Source organism: Hemicordylus capensis, chromosome 1 (assembly GCF_027244095.1).
Source record: "Hemicordylus capensis ecotype Gifberg chromosome 1, rHemCap1.1.pri, whole genome shotgun sequence".
Taxonomy (NCBI): Eukaryota; Metazoa; Chordata; class Lepidosauria; order Squamata; family Cordylidae; genus Hemicordylus; species Hemicordylus capensis.
Window position 1 is genome coordinate 139,953,549 of NC_069657.1, and position 19,810 is coordinate 139,973,358.

Sequence of the window (19,810 nt, forward strand, 5' to 3'; positions counted from 1 at the left end):
ATCAAGCTGCTATTGAGAGGCTATTTAAGAAACAACTTTTCCAGGGTTGATGCCTTATCCTTTCTTCAGAGTACAGCTTAAAACATGACGTTTATAAGCACAGCAGATAATATCCTAATTATTTTAATTCATTCCAATACCAAAATGTTTATGAAGTTCACTTTGATCATGTCAGTGCAAAATTCAGAGGAGGAAAGGTACATATCCAAGACTGAAACCTCCCCACATTTTCATCATGGGACTCCCAGAAAAACAAGTTTACAATTTTCAGCCTGGGAGGCAGATTTCCCATATGAGTAGTGTTGGTGGCAACAGTATATACATCTAAATAAAAAATGCTGTTTGAGCAACAGCAGCATCAGTGCTTGAAGTACTGCCAGGGGCATATCCAGGGTAGGGCAGCCAGGGCACATGCCCTGGGCGCCACTCGAGGGGGGGTGCAATTGCTGTGCCCCACCACGCCCCCACCACCAAACTCCCCCCCCAATATATTTTTTAACAAGAAGCCAGCGGGTGCCACCGCCACCGGGCAGGCCCACTGCCACTGTCTCTGGATGCCCCCTAACCCACACCCCAACTCACCCCATCCCCCCCACTCACTCAGTGAGGTGGTGCATGGGTGCTCCCACTGGCGGGAGGGAGAGTGTGCACCCCGCGCTGACTGGGCAGTGGGCCGTCTGTGCTGCCACGCCGCCAGTCATCTGTGGCTGCATGTGCAACGTGCATGCCTGCAGCACGACCATGAGGGTTGGGACTTGGGTCGAGAGGGACTAGCAGTAGCAGGCATCAAGTTGCTGCTCTGCTCCATGCTCCTGCGTGTCTTGAGTGTCTCCTCCCTGACCGGGGGGTGTTTTGCCACTCCCAAGATGGCTGTTGCTTCATTGATCCCCTCCTCTGCCCTTCCTGGGCTGGCCATCGCCGCCTCCCTTCCTCCATTCTTTGTCGCTACCAACCACATCTCTGGGCAACAGAGAGTCGCTTGTCAGTCGGTGTGCGAGATCGTGCGCACAGATGGGTTGCAAGCACCCGGCCTCCACATACCTCCCATCCCCTCCCCGAGCACAGGAGCAAAGTGAAGGAACTCGCTCCTGGCCTGGTCGAGGTAAGAGGGATGTTGCTGGGTGGGCGCCAGTGGGAGAAGCTCATGCTGCTTGCAAGCGAGCTCTCGGTATTGCCCTGCTAAGGTGAGGCTGAGTCTTGGTCTTCTCCTGAGACCAGTACATTGCGGGGGATCTGAAGTCTGAGCGTTTCATGAGTTGCTGAGGGATGAGAAGTAGCATTGGGAGCTGCGCTGTGCTTAGCTTGCCGTGGGGTTGAAGGAGACATAACAACAGGGTGCAAAAGAGAAGGAGGCTCTCTAAAGAAAAAAGCCGCATGTCAGTTGGAGTGCTGATTTGTACAGCCAGAAGGGTGCCTTGCGGAGGGGAGAAAGGTGCTCTGTCTGCTGCTCAAGGCAGGCAGTGAGCAAGCAGCATCGCGGAAGGGAGAGGGACTAGCAGCAGGTTTTCCTAGGCAGGAAGACGCTTTGAAGGCTGGCCATACTTTTGCGAGATGCTGAACTCATTGTTTACACTCTCAGCCACAGAGGACGCCACTCCTCACAAAGTTCTGCTGAAGCAAATGGGAAAAGTAGGCAAGAGCCACTCACTTTTCTTCCCTTTTCATGCTGGAGGCTGGAGCAGCTCCTCTGGTTGCTTGGAATAGACCACCTGGGCACTGTTCTCATCCCCCCACCATGTTAACCCCTGCTAACTTGGCAAAGAGGCACCTTTCAATGTGGCGATTCTCTTTATTTAACAGGGGGAGAGTAACTGGCCCTATCCACCCCCAGCACAGTACCTCCAGTGACTGTTGCTGGTATCTGTCTTATGTTTCTTTTTAGATTGTGAGCCCTTTGGGGACAGTGATCCATCTTATTTGTTTGTTATTTCTCCGTGTAAACCGCCCTGAGCCATTTTTGGAAAGGCGGTATAGAAATCGAATGAATGGATAAATAAATAAATGTGAACGGTTTAAAGCTAAATCCCACAAAGCAGCAGCCACCGCAGCAAGGAGGAGGAGAGGGAGAAAAAAACCAGAAGGGAATTGGGAGGGAGGAATTGCATAGGAGGAGGAGGAGGAGGAGGTGGTGGCAGGGCAGGGGAGAGGGCTCTGTATGTGTTGCTCTCGCTGTGTGTCTGTGAGAGAGAGAGAGCTTGCGCCACGTGCCCTACCCTGCTGCTGCTGTGCGCTGCTGCTGCCCCCGCCTAAGTAAAGCCTGCCTGAGCCTCCCCTAGTCGTAGATGTTTCATGGGCATCTGCCTCGTCTGTGCAAACATCTGGGAGAGTTACTGGCACAGCCTGCATTTTGGAGGAGCACACAGGAGCAGCAGCTTAGTAGTTCATTCTCTGGATGCATTCCAGGGAACAAGTTCAAGCACCTACAGATCTCCGTTGGCTGCCTAGGGCATAGACTCCATTGTAAAGGGGAGGAAGTCAAGTGACAGGCATTGTAAGAAAATAATCTTCTGGTCAATTTTTCAGTGGCAGTGGGGGGGCACAGAAGGGGCAAGGTGAATTTGTGGGTGGGCAAGCTTTTGAAACAGTCTCTGCATAACAAACATGCTGCAATTTGTTGCTTTGGGTTCTTACAAGCAGGGATTAATCTGAGCCAGGTCTCAGTTCCAGGAATACTTCAACCCCAGCAGTTGTGAAGGCATAAAGGGGATGTCTCTTGCTAAGAGGCACAGTCTTGCTGCTTTAGCTAGCACCTTGTCCACCCATGTCTGAGCCTATTCTACAGGGGTGGGTGTGTACATAATTATATACAGGTATGTGCAGGGCTGAGTATGCCTTTGAACAAATAATAATAATAATCCTGCAGTCCATACAGGAAGCTATATGGGGAGGTGAAACCACATGCTGGGGCTATTCTCACGACCAACAAAAATCGGGCTAGCAGAGGCTAGCCCGATTTTTGTTGGTCGTCAGAACCACCGGGCCCGCAGCCGAGCCTGGTGGTTCTGGAGTGGCTAACCCGCTCGAGAACCCCTGGCAAAAAGCAGGTTTGTGGAGCGAGCGCTCCTGCAAACCTGCTTTTTGCGATCGTGGGTAGCCGTGGCGTGCCTTCGTGCCACACCTACTCACGAGTAGACCCCTGGCCGGGAGGCATAAAAGCAGCCTCCCGGCTCGGGGGTCTCCCCAGTATGCCCTGCGCGCTCGCGCAGGGCATACTGGGGCTTGTGGGGGCCGCGCAGCCCCCGCTCCCCCCAGCCCGGCCATCATGTGGGCGGCCGATCCGGCCGCCCAGGGCTCCCTCCCCGCTCAGCACCCTAAACCGGGTCTCACTGATTGTGAGACCTGGTCCGCTGTTTACTGGGAATCAGTCTCCTTTGACTTTTGAAATTCCATTAGCTATTTGCTACCATGCTCATAAGCCTATTTTTGTAGTGTTAAGAGCTAGAAGCTTTGTTTTAAGCTAAAGTTGAGAGTCTTGGGATGTTACCTCCCCGCCCCCCCACCCCATATTTGTCCCAAATCATTGGCATGTGTTTTAAGATCAAGATATAAGTAAGTGATGCCCAAATGGCAGTGACTTCTATCAGTTACTTCCTGTTCATGCAAGATACAGAATCAAGACTATAACATATAGACAAAGCTATCTAAAAATGAACACTGGCAGGTTTAAAATTTGACCACTTCGAATAATGTGAAATGCAGTTTAATTCAGTGCAATTTAAAAGACAAACATGTCAATTTTGCAAAAATGCGTGTCAGATGTTTGGACGGCGGGAGCGGGGTGCAATTTCAGTGTTTGTCCTAGGCGCCATTTCCCCTAGTTGCACCCCTGAGTACTGCTGCTCTTTCCAGCAGTCGGCAGCCATTTCCCCCCCAGAATGCACCAGGGATTGATGCTCCTGCCAGCAACCTTTCCCTCCACCGCACCCCCAGAATCCACTGGGTAATGATGCATTGCCCCTGCATTCGGGGTGGGTGGGGGGAGATATGGCCAAACAGTAAGAGCAGCATCACTTCAAAATATACTGCTGTAATCACCACTACCTGCAGAAGCACAGCATTTCCCATTAAAAGAAATAGAAAAGGAACTCTATTGCCAGCACCCCACCACCTCCACTTATAATGACCAGCTGCCTCAAACTGACATTTTTGTTCTAATATCATGTCCTCCCGCGTTTTCCAAAGTTTGTCCTGCCTCCCCGAACCCTCCCCAACATCTTGACATTCAGTAAATATACATATGGCAAATATATATGAGCCAGCACTCACTGAAACTGTCTGGAAACCAGAATAGGTGATTTTATGCCAGGATAATATGCTAGTGACCTCTGTATTTTAGCAGTGAAAAAATGCCCCAACATCATTACACATACTTACTTCATCAAGCACTGCATTGCGTTTTGCCCTCTGCCGTTGGCGTAGGAGCACTAGGCCTGCTATGATATCCGATGGGACTATGTCAAGATCTCGGAAAAACTCAGCAAAGAGATATGCAATTTCAGAATAGGCATCCTGAAAAATCAAAATATAGAAAGGTGAGAAAAGAATTTGTGATAAGCAAAACAACAACACACAAACAACAACTGAGAGAAGGAATCAGTCACTGCTATGCTGATAAAGACGACTTAATTCCCAGACATTCCAAATACCCTCCTGGAAATAGGAAACCAATTCTGAACTAATTAGCATTCTAATTTACTGTCTGCATACCATTAACAGACTCCATCTGAGAATAGAGCCTTTATTTATCACATTTCTATCCCATGCTTTCTTCCCAGAGCCTGTGATATACACAGGGTTATCTCTATTTCTCCAAGAGACAAATAAAATATGAACAAGAGACATGCCTAATTAATTACCATGTACATGTACGTGGGAGTCCTCACTAGACTGTGGCTCCCCACAACGTCTGCGTGAGATTATCATGTCAATAACCACTCTGAGTTTTGTTTGCCATGAGATTAATAGCACCTTCACTTGGCCTGAGAAATGCCTCTAGATGCTTCACATCTTAGAATAACCAAAATAATTCTGGGTCAACTCACTACTCTTCCCCCCCACCCCCCACCCCCGATCCCAGGTCTTGAAAAAGGATACTGAAGGACTGTTCTCAATTACTGCATGCGCTGACCTCATTTCCACTTTTTATGCATATTAAAGGGAGCAGTAAGGCCCAAGATCTTTTGGCAGCTTAAGTGAGGCCCCCACCCTGTTGCCAGGGTGTGCTTCCTCTCCCTCTCCCTTTCCCCAAGTTGTGCTATGTGTGGTCAGAGCAACGGCCAGTTCCTCTGACTCTCCTCTCCTCCTTCAAGGGGAAGGGAGGGGAGCGGTAGAGAGATTCTCTAGCTGCCATTCTCCCCTCTTCCTCCACCTTTTTTGGAAGTAGGAAGAGAGTAGATATGGGAGGTGCAGCAGCAGCGGCGGCGGCTCTGGGAGACAGGAGGCATGCCCACCACTCTCCTATACTCACCACTTGACGCCACCACCTCACTTGACCTCATGGAAAGGCTAGCACTGCAGGGGAGGATGTGAAAGAACTTATGCACTTCCAAACTGCATGTATTTAGGCTCTTTCACACCTTCACCCAAACAAGTATATGAGGTTGGTAGGGACAATGTGCACAGTCTCCTTTCCTCGTGTACATGGTTCTGCTGAATGTATGAAAGGTGCAAATAGTTTCAGGGACTATTGCCATCTGGGTGGTTTTACACTTTCTAAAATGACTTTTATTCCTTGAAACTGCACAAACAACTTATTGATAATGTCTGATTAGCAATGAGCATGAAAAAATCATGGCAAAAAGAAAGGGAAATTTCATTTGTTCCTCTTTCACCTAAATTAGATGTATTTCATTTTCCCTTAACCAAGGATAAGATGACGAGAGCATGTCTGCACCAATTACTTGTTTCCATACTTAGGGCATGATCCATTTGCACAGTCACAGCACAGCACAGCACCTACATACAGGAAATCTCGATATGACTAAACAGAGTCCTGTCCCACCTTACCATGCACGTGGGCATGCTCACAGATAGCACAGACAGGCATTAAGGAGAATGACATGTCTCTCTGCACCTTCCATACCCACAGCTAGCCCTCCTCCCCTATGCCTTGCAAGTTACTCATGTTACAAGTGTGCATAACATGCATGGGGGGAGGGGGGCTAGATAGAAATGGATTCTGACAATGGGACAGGGTAAATGCAACACTCCTGACCTATTCAGCATGAGATCTGGAGGTTTGTGTGGGTACTGGGCCACAAAGGAGCTGACCATCCATGCTCCAGATAAGGATTCATGGAATTTTAGAAAATATTACCTGAAGCAGGTTTACCATTGATCATGGTGCATCGGTCTGAGAAAACCTGAACATAACTAGTTGTACATGATGTTTGCTTTCTGATGAAGAGATGGTTGCTACTCACTGACTGGGAATCTTTTGTCCGTGTGCAGCAGAGGAAAACCTTGAGCCGCCGAGTCCAGCTGCTTGCCTGTCCCTCCTCCAAACGGTGCCTCAAATAAGCAGAAATAGAGAGTGTGCAAATGGATAGCAGGTGCATAGTATCCAATCAAAAGGAAATAAGAAACCAACAGGCACATAAGAGCAGCAATAGCACCTACAGTACCTGCCACAGAAATTTGACTATAACAAGGGACAAACATGTGACCAGCTTCTGAAATTCATCAATGCTAATAACCATTCTGAAAGAGTGAGAGGCATTAAGAATCCGTTTCAGTCTATGGATAACTACCTGGATTTCTGGAATGATAGTACAAAAGATGCATCCAACAGCACCAGATACTACAGATGTGCAAATTTAATGAATGGTATGACCCCTCTAGACACTGCAACAGTCCTGTCAGCCCAGCCTATTATGAGCCCAACCCACAACTTCACTGAAGTTCAGGCCCAGCTTGTAATAGGCTCATTGCTAGCCAGCTTTCTCGCTGGTCACTCCCCCTTCCCAAGCAAACCCACCTTTGAAAGCTACAATTCCCATACATCCCAGCAATAGTGGCCACTCCAGAATATGCTCAGGAGCACCCTGACTTTAAGGATGAGGTCTCCTAGTCTTCTGCTATCACCAGCCAGCTCTCCCCAACACCTGTTCCCTACCCACTTTGCGGGGATACATTTGAATAGGGAAAAGGGGACCAGTAAGGAGGACTGGCAGGAATCTCCCCTCAGATATGCTGACATTCTGTGCTTTCTTAGATAACTCTGTGAAACCTTCTGAGAGTTCTAAATGAAAGCTCAGGAAAGAGCTAATTATGAGGTGGAGAGGAGAGCTGGTCTTGTGGTAGCAAGCATGACTTGTCCCCTTAGCTAAGCAGGGTCTGCCCTGGTTGCATATGAATGGGAGACTGGATGTGTGAGCACTGCAAGATATTCCCCTCAGGGGATGGAGCCACTCCAGGAAGAGCAGAAGGTTTCAAGTTCCCTCCCTGGCTTCTCCAAGATAGGGCAGAGAGATTCCTGCCTGTAACCTTGGAGAAGCCGCTGCCAGTCTGTGTAGACAATACTGAGCTAGATGGACCTATGGTCGGACTCAGTATATGGCAGCTTCCTATGTTCCTATGACACCCAAGAGCTCACTAGCCACCTCAATGCCTTTATATTCAATGGCCACACCAGTGATAGCTGAGAACAAATTTTTCTTCTTACTGAGTGACTGGATATAAATTTTGCATGCATATTTTACCCTATTTCTCTGCAAGGGTAAGAGATTTACCTTAAATAAATAAATAAAAGCTGAACACACAGAGCAGCCTCAAATATTAATGGGAGTGAGTATCCCTTTCAGGTTCCTTTCCACCATAGCTATGGATCTGGTCCTCAAGCTAGTGATGCGTGTGATCTTAGTATGTGGAAGATTGCTATTATAATAGAGATCTTTCTAGAAATAGAGATTCTCAAAGCTGTGGCCTATCTCCACAGCTTTGGAGATAGGCCACAGATTTTGAAATTCTTTGAAAAAATGCATGTTAGAAATCTTCCTAGATTTAATGACTTGAAGAGAACAGATTATTTTCTGTAAAATACATGGCTCATAATACAAACATCACATTATACCAAACATGAGTTCAGTGTAGTTTTATGCTATTCATCCTTGGAGTACTATCCACAGAAGAGCGTTCCTTGAATGGACAGAGAGTTTTATTTGCATAAGGACCCCTACTACTGCATATTCAAGGATTTTTGGATGAGTGCAACTTCACTTCTGGAGTTTATCCTGATGGCATGCCACTGAATCAAGTTCTGGATGCCACCCACTGTATTTATCTCTTTTTAATAAAAAGAATTCTATTTGCCAGTTTTTCTTAAGCATAAGTATCTGATATAATTGACCGTATTAGTTCTACTTGACTTTCTTTCTTTAGTTTATTCCTTTCTGCAAATTTTAATTCATATTGTAACAGCCTATGGCCAAAACAATAAGCTGAAACTGAACTGAATTCAAAGTTCTCTAATTAAAGACACATATGAATTTTCAATATGGTCCATTATGCCTCTGAGTACCAGTTGCAGGGCAGTAACAGCAAGAGAAACGTCATGCCCTCAACTCCTGCCTGTAGGCTTCCAGCGGCATCTGGTGGGCTACTGTGTGAAACAGGATGCTGGACTAGATGGGCCTTGGGCCTGATCTAGCAGGGCTGTTCTTATGTTCTTAGTAAAGTCTGAAGATGCTTTGTACCATAATGAAACCCAATGAAAGCAGACAATCTAATATCTTAGACAAAATGCAAACATTAAATCATATATTCCCCAATAATATGCTATCCCTTTGAAATAAAAAGTGAATTGCTATCAAAATTTCTCTTGTGAACTATTTTCAAGTGGTCACCGTTTTGGACTTTCAACTCTTATCATCCTTCCTAGTGCATTGATTCATTACTCATAGAGGACTCTGTACACAACAAGGCTGGAGGTGAAAACAACGTATCTGAAATATGAATTACATATTAACTGGAAGAGATGTTCTACATTTCTTTCTGCATAACAAACAGGAGACAGATGACTTTCAGTTGGTAGCTTTGATTTAGAGAAGCATGGTACGGATCCAGATATGTAACAGGCCTTTTTACTTTTTACTTCAAAAGCAGCAAACCTCACTTAATGAATCTGCAAACTGCCCCAAGTGGCAATCCAGGTTGATATTCAGGAGAGAAAAAGAAAAGGCCTTATAAATGGGTTTACGAGATCACATTCACTGTGTTTCAATTAGTTGTGGCTATATGGAATCTCCAGTTGCAGAGTCAGCAGATGCCATTGAATAGCTAAAGGGGAGCAACAGAGAGAGAGGCCTATTGCCTTCACCGCCTGCTTGTAGGCTTCTTAAGAGCATCTGTTTGGCCAGTGTGGAAGCAGGGCATTGCATAAATTGACTTTTGGTACAATCCAACAGGATTTATTTTCTTAAGGAAAGAATAATAATTAATATAGACTTAGTGGATTGTCTATATTAAGGAGACGAGGGATGGAGGGATTCTTTTGCTCTCTGTTTTGTGTTCACAGCTTACCTCAAATTGTATGTCCTCAGGTTACGTTGTCTCCTTTTTGTGGCTCGCAGTTTGACAAAAGTCCGTCCTGTTGGGTCAAAGACGCATAAGACAGTGATGCAAACACTCAGAATGACGACCCAGTTGCAGACGACCATTCCTAGTGAAACAGAACAGAAAAGTTCAGACACTCAAGTTCACGAGCGGTAGATGTGATTCATCTGGCCGGTAAAGTTTCTAATCACTTCAAAGCTTCTGTAAGCTCAGAGGGAAGCACATTAAAGTCTGTTTTAATACAGTATCTACAGTATTGCCATAGTTCTCAAAAGCAAACAGTATTATGAGTAAGGACGGAAGTAGGGATTGTCTGTCAGGACTTACCCTGGTTTTTGGAGCCAGGGCAAAAATCTGTCCAATACCTCTTCAGGCAACAAGCTAGCAAAAGGAGAGCAAGATGGAAGCACTAACCCATAGATGGAAGTATTTCTCTCTCTCTCTCTCTCTCTCTCTCTCTCTCTCTCTCTCACACACACACACACACACACACACACACACACACATATAATATCTATGAATAGGTTACATCTATATTTAAAAGACTGGGAGGGAACATTTGCGCATGTGGAAGATGAATTCATGCAGTGACTTTCAAATACGCACCCAAAGTGACACTCTTGGCAGTAACATCATTGCAGGAGCTGTAGTACTGGGTTAGCCAAACAATGCCCACAATAGCATAGACAAACTCAATCACCAGGATGGCTGAAACAATAAGAACATAATGCACAATAGCAGCATTATTCCAATAGAAGAATACCTTGTTTCACAGGATGTCAGAAACAGGCAGCCTAGCAGCCATGTTGCTGTCAATCCCACCATAGTATTTCTTATCAGCAATTCTCAGGCAATGAGAAAAAATACCCATTTCAAACAGTTATTTCATTCCAATTGAAATAAGCTTGTTTCCAAACTAAATTAAACATAACACCTTTTTATCTAGCGGGGGGGGGAGGGGAGGGATCAAAGAACAAACTGTAGGGATTTAAATTTTTAAATAAAAAAAATGTTCAAGGAAAGCATCCAGAAATCTCTCAGCACCTATCCCCAATTCCCAATTAGCATCATGCCAAATAGACACTCTCCTAAGAATATGGACATGATACTATACAGGTACAACACAGGAAACAGAAGACACAGTTTTAGACATTCAATTTTTCTTTGTCTCACCCCCAGCCCCTCTGATCTTACCAAATATTAAGGCTATTCACACAATCCCTGCCAGGGCAGGGAGGGGGGAGGGGGAGGGGGGGAGGCAGGGTTCCACCTACCTTCCCCCACAGATGATCCTTATGTGTTCTTATGGGCACGCTGTTGCGTGCCAACATGATCTGCTCTACTCCATGCAGCATGAATCTCTGGAAGCCAGGACTCATTGTCCTGGCCTCCAGGAATCCCACAATGCACCACACTTGTTGCCTGGTACATGGGGGGATTCCCCCGGAAGTCGGGCACTCTAGGCACCAAAGTCTGTGTATGCTCGAGCTGCATGCAGCCCAAGCATAACATGACCCTGTACCTGGGGTAAAGGGTGCACTTGAGCCTTTTAACCCAGGTAAAAGCCCGGGTACAAAACTTGGGCTTGTGGGGGAGGAAGCACCAGGATTGGCCTTGATCCTGGTGCTGCACATGAGCAGCCCTATCTAGGTAGGGCTTCCTACCTCATGTGCATAGCCTGATTGACAACTTCAAAAGGTTCACTGAAACCTGAAATCAAGCAAAAACCTGAAATAAATTTGCTCTTTCTTTATTTCTATTCTGGAGCACGCTTATGATGCAGTTTAATTTCTCACTAGCTCTTAAAATACACATGAGAAGAGGGTGTATTTTCTGTTAGTTTTGGCAAACTTTAGAGGAGGATGAAGATCAAATGCACAAATAGAAATTGTAGTGATCAGCTAGACAGCAGAATCTTGAACCCATAGAAGCATAACCTGAACAAAAGACCATTAATGCTTTAGCCCCTCACCAAAACAAACACACATAAAACTCCCAAAACATGCACTTTTAGTTGTATATCTAATTCATGGGCATAATAGTGGGCAGCATATTGCATTGCTCAATCCTCAACTGAAAAGCTACATACATCTGAGATGTCATAGATTTAATACACACGCATACATACATATACGTTGACACAGGCAATGTAGAAATAATAACTTTTCAGAGACTGCAGGTGGTAATGTAGAGCTATCATTTCCCACAGTATGCATGTTCTTTTTTATGCAACACTGTGGTCTCAGGTCAAACCCATTTTCTAGGTTTTCACAGCATTTCAAGCTGAAAAGCCAGAATTAGTTCCTAGAAATGTGACCAACACTCTTGCAAAAGCTGTGTATATATATTTTGGCGTAACTGCTGCAGGCAGCTACACACTTCAACTCTCCATCCTGATGCCTAGAATAAGTGTTTTTAAAGAGGCATTTAAAAATAAAGTGTTTTTAAAGAGGAATTTTGGACATTCATGTAGGCCTTTAAAAAGGAAGAAGAAAAAGAAACTGTGCAAGATTCCCTCTTAGTACTAACCTACCACTCAAGAACATGTTCTTTGCCTTTCTTATTTTTAATTTCCCATAGGAGTGAAATTGCCTAAAACAGAATCTGCTTTCCCTCCCCGCCCAAGGAAGCGTCCCTTGCATCCCCAGCCATGTCCCCAATCACATCTGTTCAATTATAAAACTACCATTGCTAGAGCAAACTTAGTGACACAATAGTGGAAAGCTGTTCCTAGTGCTCCATGGAATTAACCATCTACTGTATGCGCAGCCAAAGTTCAGAAAAAGCCCTTTTCTTATAGTACAAATGAAGTTGTAACTCATGTGCTCTGGAGAGAAATTTCATATATAAACTTATTCAAGTAAGTGCTTCTTTCAAGGGATATCACATTTCCCCATAACTCAATCTTCAATATTACAGTATATTGCTGGGGAAATGCAGCTGCTCACCCCACAAGCAAGCTACTCCCTTATCCTTTGCAATTTTTAGTGCTATGTGCAATGGGATCACACATGTTCCACAAGCACTTAGGGCAAGGCTGCTGACTACAAGGCTGCTCACACGAGCAGCCCTACCCAGAGGACAAGCAACCCTCTGCAGTGAAGACACCACACTGGTATAGAAGCCTATGCCTGTGGAAAAGGTCCCTGCCCCTTTCAGCCAGCAGCTTCTGGACCTACTTTTGCTCTGTTCTGCCCTGCCCTATCAGTCAGATACAGGTTCATGCCCAGAGCAGGACACTTTCTCAACAGCACTAACACACTCATGTAGACACACAGAAACAGATAAACATAAATACAGGAAGGTTCTTAAGAAACATAAACACTGCAAAAGCAGCACAGGATAGGGCACCCATCAGAAAAGAAAGCTGAAAGCCTCCCTTCACAAAGAGGGTTTCTCATGCACTTTCTGGGGGTAAAGCTTTGATTCTGTATATTTTCTTTCTTCTCGTCAACTAAGTTTACTTTGAAAGCTTAACTTCTTGGGGGGGGGCAAGTAAGTTAAATTTAGAAATAGGGAGAGCAAATCTCCCTCATTAACATCCTTAATTTAGCATTCAGAAAAGTAATAACCACTTCCTGCATAAAGAACACATCCACGACACAAGTCTTTAAACAAGAATAGACAATAGGCTGTCCTGTCACAATGTTTCAAATTGGCTCAATGCCTTTCTGTGTACATTTTTTTTAAAAAATCACGTTCTAATAAAAATATTTGCCTCAGGATAAGATGATGCAAAAAAAAAAAAAAGAGAGAGAGAGAGAGCAGAAGTTTTTACTTGAATTTGTAGATGATATGAATGAAATGCCAGTTAAAAATACTGGCTGCCATCTTGCGCAGCAGCAGGAGGACGGAGCAGAAGCTGTGCCCTTGCAGCGAGGGCTGCTCTGAGCTCAGCCAAAGGTTTGTCAAGCAGCAGAGTGTGCATATAGGGGCAGGGGGGAGTGATTTTTTGCTGCTCCCCCCCCTGCCTCCAGAAGTGCTCTTTGGCTTGAAGTATGTCCCTGTCACACACACACACACTCCACCCAGCACTGCTGCTCAACAAGCCTTCAGCTGACCTCAGAACAGTCCTCTCTATAAGGGCGCAGGTCCTGCTCCATCCTCCTAATGCTGCACTTGATGTCAACCACTATGGCAGAGCTATGCCCATATCTTTTTCTTTTTCTGGTAACATTCTTTGTAGTTCAAGAGGTCTCAGTGGGGACTGCATTAAGAAATGATGTGTCTTTCGAAAGACAAAACAGATCCTATGCGTATATCACCGATGGAAGAAAGTTCTTCAGATATTCAGTACTGACACAACATAATTTGTAGTGGGGAGGGGGAATGATATCTGTGATTATTGGAAACTTTAAGGCACCTGTGAGGAGCAAGAGAAGAAATGCACAACTAACCAGGCAGATGGATCAAGGTTAGGACAAGTGTACATTAGAACACATATGCCTGCTCAATAGATTTTGATAAATTAAGTTGGAGCAGGCAGAGAAAGACAATTGTGTGTTACATGCTGTGTCTGGATTTATGCCGAATGGCAATATAAATTCAGCTATTACTAATGGTAATACAGGAGAACCCCATTGTTCTCAGGGAGGGGCAGATAGAGAATCCACAGATAAAGGGGCATTAGGGCTATAGGAATCAAGGTATTAGGTTCCCAGACTGCCCAAAATAATCTCCAAATCACCCCTAAACCAGTAAACAGGTCAAATAAAGTGCCCTACCATGCTCCAGAGTTGCCCATGAGCGAAAATGGCACTGAAAATCATGGTTCCCCCATTTTTTAAAAGTATATGAGCCATAAAATGGCTCCAGAATACAAAATGGCAGCTGAAAATGACCTCTGAGTTTAACCCTTCTCCTCGGTCCCCCCGCCCATGTAAACCAAGTTTGGGTATCCATTACCCGGCCACGAATATGTGAAACTGTGGGTGCTGGACCTGCGATTAACGAGGTTCTCCTGTACATTAACATTTACACCACTGTCCCAGTAAAGAAGAAGAACAAAATAATTACTGGGAAGGTAACAACTGTAATGTGTAAGCTACTGCTACATTTAGCCAGGGCGAGGTGGGAGGTGGAAGAGATCCAAAAACTTAAGACTATCAAAACTTTGGTTACACAGGAGAGGTCTTTATATAGGTTACACAGGAGAGGTCTTTATAACTGTGCAGATCTCATGGGGATATCCGGTAAAAAATAAGCCACTTAAACAGATCTTTGCATTTCCCAGTGAAACAACAACTGCCTATCTTCTGCCTGTCCAACTACATTCACAGGGGATGCATTCCGACTAAATGGTGTCCTTAGTGACACTTAGGAAAATGCCCCCCAAAAACAAGCTATTTAAGTCAACAGAAATTCTGGAAAAGGGATTCTCCTCTGCATTATTACTTCTAAAGGGGCCAACTATTCACAATTTGCAGAAGTGACGGGAGGAATGAATTTTAAGATCTGCATAGGTTTACCAGTGTGCTGAAGGGAGAATCCTTTGAGAGTGTGACAGATGGCTGTATCGAGGTCAAATATTTATAAAGTCCCCCTTGGCTACTGCCTCTTACCTAGTCTGACGTACAGCACATACTGCATCGAATCTCGGGGTTCTGTGTACAGGATGCTGCCGCGCATGCTGAGCCAGATGATTGCGACTTCTGCTATCATGCAGCTGAGCAAAATACCCAGATAGCCTCTGCCGTGGTCCACAAGGTTAAGAGAACAGGTCTCATTGGGATTGTATACCAGTCCAAAGAGCACCACAGAAAGGATTATGAACCTGCCACACACACAAGTCACACACAATTACCAGAAGCAGAGCAGTCCTTTGCCAAATGTCATACCCCCGAGAGAACATATACAGTATATGACCAAACAACACTAGAAGGAAATAACAGACTCGTGTCTTAGTGATATTTAGGGTGCTGCCAGCTTGTCTGGTGACGACTCAAAAGGAGAGCCTTCTCTGTAGTTGCCCTAGTGCTGTGGAGCACACTTCGTGCTGAGATTACAGCTGCTCCATCCCTGCTGGCTTTTAGGAAACAACTAAAGACACATCTCTTCAGCCAAGCTTTTTAGTTATTTGGTAGTTTGTATAGGTATTTTAATTGGATATTTTTCTGTTTTAATTGTTTAAAAAATCTTTGGTTTGTTTTATTGCTGTAATCCGCCTAGATACTTCAGTGGTGGGCGGTATACAAATATGTTAAATAAATAAATTTAGATTGCCACCCAAATAGATTGAAGAGAAGAGTGTTTCTCCCCCCCACTCCCCCACCCTGTGATGTATTTAGTTTATTTTAAGCACTATACAAATTCATAATTCGTTGCAAAAACATTCATAACTTTATGAATTCAATGAGATAAACTGTTGCCTATGAAAGCTAATTCCATAATAGACCAACTTGTCTCTAAGGTGTCTTCGCACTTTTAATATTTTATTCACAATGTAATTATTTTGCTGCTGCTTGTGAAGTAAACATGACAGTTTCCAGTTAGGCACTGATGGAATACTACTATGTTACTATATGAAAGTGGTTGCATGTTGCTGAGATTGTCGACAAATATCACATTTAGCCAATGGCAAAGCTGTATTCCACTAATATCAACAATTTATTTGTGGTATACATTTAAGTACTGCTCTGATAGTAAGATGCTAATGGTTTGCTAATGAGGACTTTTTCTACCCACACACAGATTTCTGGATGGCATCCCAGAATGCATTCAATGTTTCTCTGCAACCACCGGAGGTGGGGTGGGAGTGGGGGGAAGCCACAGAGGCTACAACACCTTTTGACAGATTTATCTACTTCTCCATCATCACTGGGAGGTCTGGAAATGCGAAAAATAGTCAAAACCTATACTCCTGTACATGCCTGTGGTAATCATCAGAAGGCAAAAAGAAACGTGCCTTCTGTTGATTACTATACACATACTATTGTAATCCTACATCAAAATGATAATGTCCCTTTGTCAACTTGTATTTACTATGCTTGTCAACTTAACGATAGACATATTATTTGGGAGTGTGCCTACACTACATAGATAAAACAGCTGGTTCCCTGGCTTCCACAGATTCAGACAGGACAAGGACCCCTGGCCCTCTGGGGAAATGCTCAAAAGCACACAGGTCTATCCCCTTCAAATTCTCCAAGAACTGCAGAGAACTCTCACATCACACTTAGTTGTGGAGTAAGTAGAAGCAGCACAAATTCTACCTCTGCTGGCTCCAAAGTCCAATGTGATACGAGACACTATCCAGGTTCTCTGGCACATTCAGAAACCTGGGAGAAGGGAAGAGTTGGTGATAATCACAATTAGTGTCTGGCTACTGAGTTAAACCAATATTTGTAGATCCCGTCAGTTGCCCACATGGAATGTGGAGATGGGTGGTTGCAAGGAAGCTAGAAGACTGCTCAGAGTACCTCATATTAGCTTAAACTCAGTTTATACATGAATAATAGGAGGGTGATTAAACTGATGCTTATTTACGACAAAACATGGATGTTGATGGAAGGCAGTCCAATCAATGCAGGAAGTTGTTCGTTCCCCTCTTCTGAAGTTGCATCCCCCTGAAGGATCAGGAATGTAATCAGGGCATGCTTCTAAACTCAGACTTGAGGAATCCCAGCGAGAATCCACAGCTCGGAGGAGTGCCATTTATCAATACTAGGTGGTATGTCAGCTGGAGGAGGAGAATCAGGCCATTGCAATCTAGCTGGGTAACTTCCAGGCTCAACTCTGTTCAGAAACTTTGGTTCAAAATGCAGCCACCCACTTATTTTTGGTCAAAAAATAGTGGAGTAGAAATAATTACAGTGACTCTCAATTTGTTTCCAAGTACAATTCAAAGTGCTGACTTTAACCTTTAAAGACCTAAATGATCTTGGTCCCGAATGCCTTCAGGACTGCCTTCTCCTCTACAAGCCTGTCTGTGCACCAAGATCAGAAGATGAGGCCTCTCTCCATTCCTTCTGTATCAGCTGCCACAATGGTGGGGATGGGGAAGAAGGGTAGGGTCTTCTTGGTGGTGGCAACGATATACTAGAACTCCCTATCCAAATAGGTCCATCAGTCCAATTGTTTTAGCTGGTTTAGGAATGATTTTGATATTTTACTTATTTCTGGAAACCTCCCTACAACTTCTATGAAACCATGTTGGTATAGCAGAAATAAATATATAAAGACAGCAGTAAAATAAATTTGTATATGCCCTGAAGATAGCCAAAGAGTGCTCTTCCTTTATTTTTATTATTATTTATTTATTTAATACATTTATATACCGCCCTAAACCAAAGTCTCAGGGCAGTTCACAGTCATAAAACAACAATACAAATAAACAGAACATTGAAATCAATTAAAACTCCAAAAAGCTGCTTAAAATGAAAAATTTACAATATTTAAAATTATAAAAGCCTAAGCTGTTTAGGGCTTTATAGATTATAACCAGCACTTTGTATTTTGCCCGGAAACCTATTGGCAGCCAGTGTAACTCCTGTAATATAAGAGTAATACGGTCTCTTCAAGATGACCTGGAGACCAACCTGGCTGCCGCGTTCTGAACTAATTGCAGTTTCTGGACTATGTACAAAGGCAGCCCCACATAGAGGGCATTGCAGTAATCAAGTCTGGAGGTTACCAGCAAATGTACTACTGTTCTGAGGTCATGAATCTCAAGAAACGGACGCAGCTGGCGTATCAACCAAAGCTGATAAAAAGCACTTCTGGCCACTGCCTCAACCTGAGAAACCAGGGAGAGGCGTGAATCCAGAAGCACTCCCAAACTGCATACCTGTTCCTTCTGAGGAAGTGTGACCCCATCTAGAACAGGCAGATCAATATCGTTTCCTGAGTAACAAACCCGCACAACAAGTACTTCCGTCTTGCCTGGATTCAGTCTCAGTTTGTTATCCCTCATCCAGCCCATTACCACCTCCAGGCAGGCATTCAGGGAGGATATGCCTTCTCCTGATGAAGTTGACATGGAGAAATAGATCTGGGTGTCATCAGCGTACTGATAGCACCCAGCACCAAATCCCCGGATGATCTCTCCCAGCGGTTATTACTGATGATATGCAGCAGCATATGGATATCTGTGCTTGTCAAAGGGGAGGTGCTCTTCCATTCACCACATCAGCTAATATTATATAAACATAATATTATATAAGCATTTGACAGTAGTTAATTATACAGGCATCATACCTACAGCAATTGTCCAAAATGGGACATATATGTGGGTGACAGTTTTGGCTTCTGTGGACAAAACTCTCTTACCAACATATAAAGAATTTTTTTTGCATCCATCCATACTTGAATGGTAGTAATATGACTCACTTGCAACATTTCAGACCTGTGGTAACTCTTTTTGTGTACTGGATGCCAGGACTGAGCACCCTACTTATACCTCTTAAAGTTTTGGCTCTCTTACCTAACAGGGGACAGCAAATGTCCCTATTCAGCCCGGCATAGTGTCCCTCCCTGTGGCGGCTGCTGGTGTCTGTTTTCCTTTTTTGATTGTGAGGCCCTTTGGGGACAGGGAACCATTTTCTCATTCCTTTTGCTACTTGAATTGTTTTGAGAACTTTATTGGTTGAAAAGCAGTATATAAACATTCTAAATTTATTGCTACGATTTGGTTACTTCCATTTGGAAACTGGAAGTATGTGGCAACCTGCCTCCTGACAGTGTGGTCCAGTCAGGACAATATCGCTGCAATGCTTCAGGATTTGTACTGACTCCCTTTAGTCTCCCAGACACATTTCAAGAGCTTGCCTGTTTGTCCTGCTGGTTTGGGCCTACATACCTCAAGACTCACCTCTTCCCCTATGTCACATGACCATCTCTAATGCCTACTTAGAGTATCATCTTAAGCAGAGCTTCTGTGCCCCAAGCCCATATGAAGGGGATATGGAAAGAGGGGTTTCAGCGGCTTTTCACTACCATATTTTCTTCCTGGAGGCTCTTCCAAATATAAGCTCGCGTATCTTCTGGAAGCATAAAATCTTGCTGCTTCCTACTGTCTTTTAGAGCTCATGAACACAGTGATTAGGGGTGAAAAAATTTCCACTCCCAAAATGTTCCATCTCACATCACTGGAAATTATGTACCAAATTAGATCACAATCTAGGGCACTGGAAAAATCTGCATAGTAAAATTTTCTGAGGAAAAAAAATCTCATGCAAATTTTATGCAAATTAAAGAGGGGATTGTTTGGGATTTTTTTCCTGGAAAATGTTCCAATTCAGAATTTTCCAGAAAACCTACA

The 19,810-nt window shown here is 44.2% G+C and overlaps 1 protein-coding gene across 10 annotated transcripts in view; it reads right to left on the reverse strand.

Annotated features, from left to right (window-relative positions):
• Positions 1–19,810, reverse strand: part of DAGLA (diacylglycerol lipase alpha) — a 202,119-nt gene that overhangs the window by 53,728 nt on the left and 128,581 nt on the right. For 5 of the 10 annotated variants that reach the window (XM_053264072.1, XM_053264055.1, XM_053264080.1 and 2 more), the window contains exons 3-7: positions 15,114–15,325; positions 10,159–10,260; positions 9,520–9,658; positions 6,423–6,510; positions 4,375–4,509 (exon numbers count right to left, since the gene is read on the reverse strand). In XM_053264072.1, coding sequence (XP_053120047.1) covers positions 4,375–4,509; positions 6,423–6,510; positions 9,520–9,658; positions 10,159–10,260; positions 15,114–15,325 — 676 coding nt within the window. The remainder of the gene's footprint in view (positions 1–4,374; positions 4,510–6,422; positions 6,511–9,519; positions 9,659–10,158; positions 10,261–15,113; positions 15,326–19,810) is intronic. The other 5 variants (XM_053264107.1, XM_053264127.1, XM_053264092.1 and 2 more) reach the window with 1 other exon arrangement.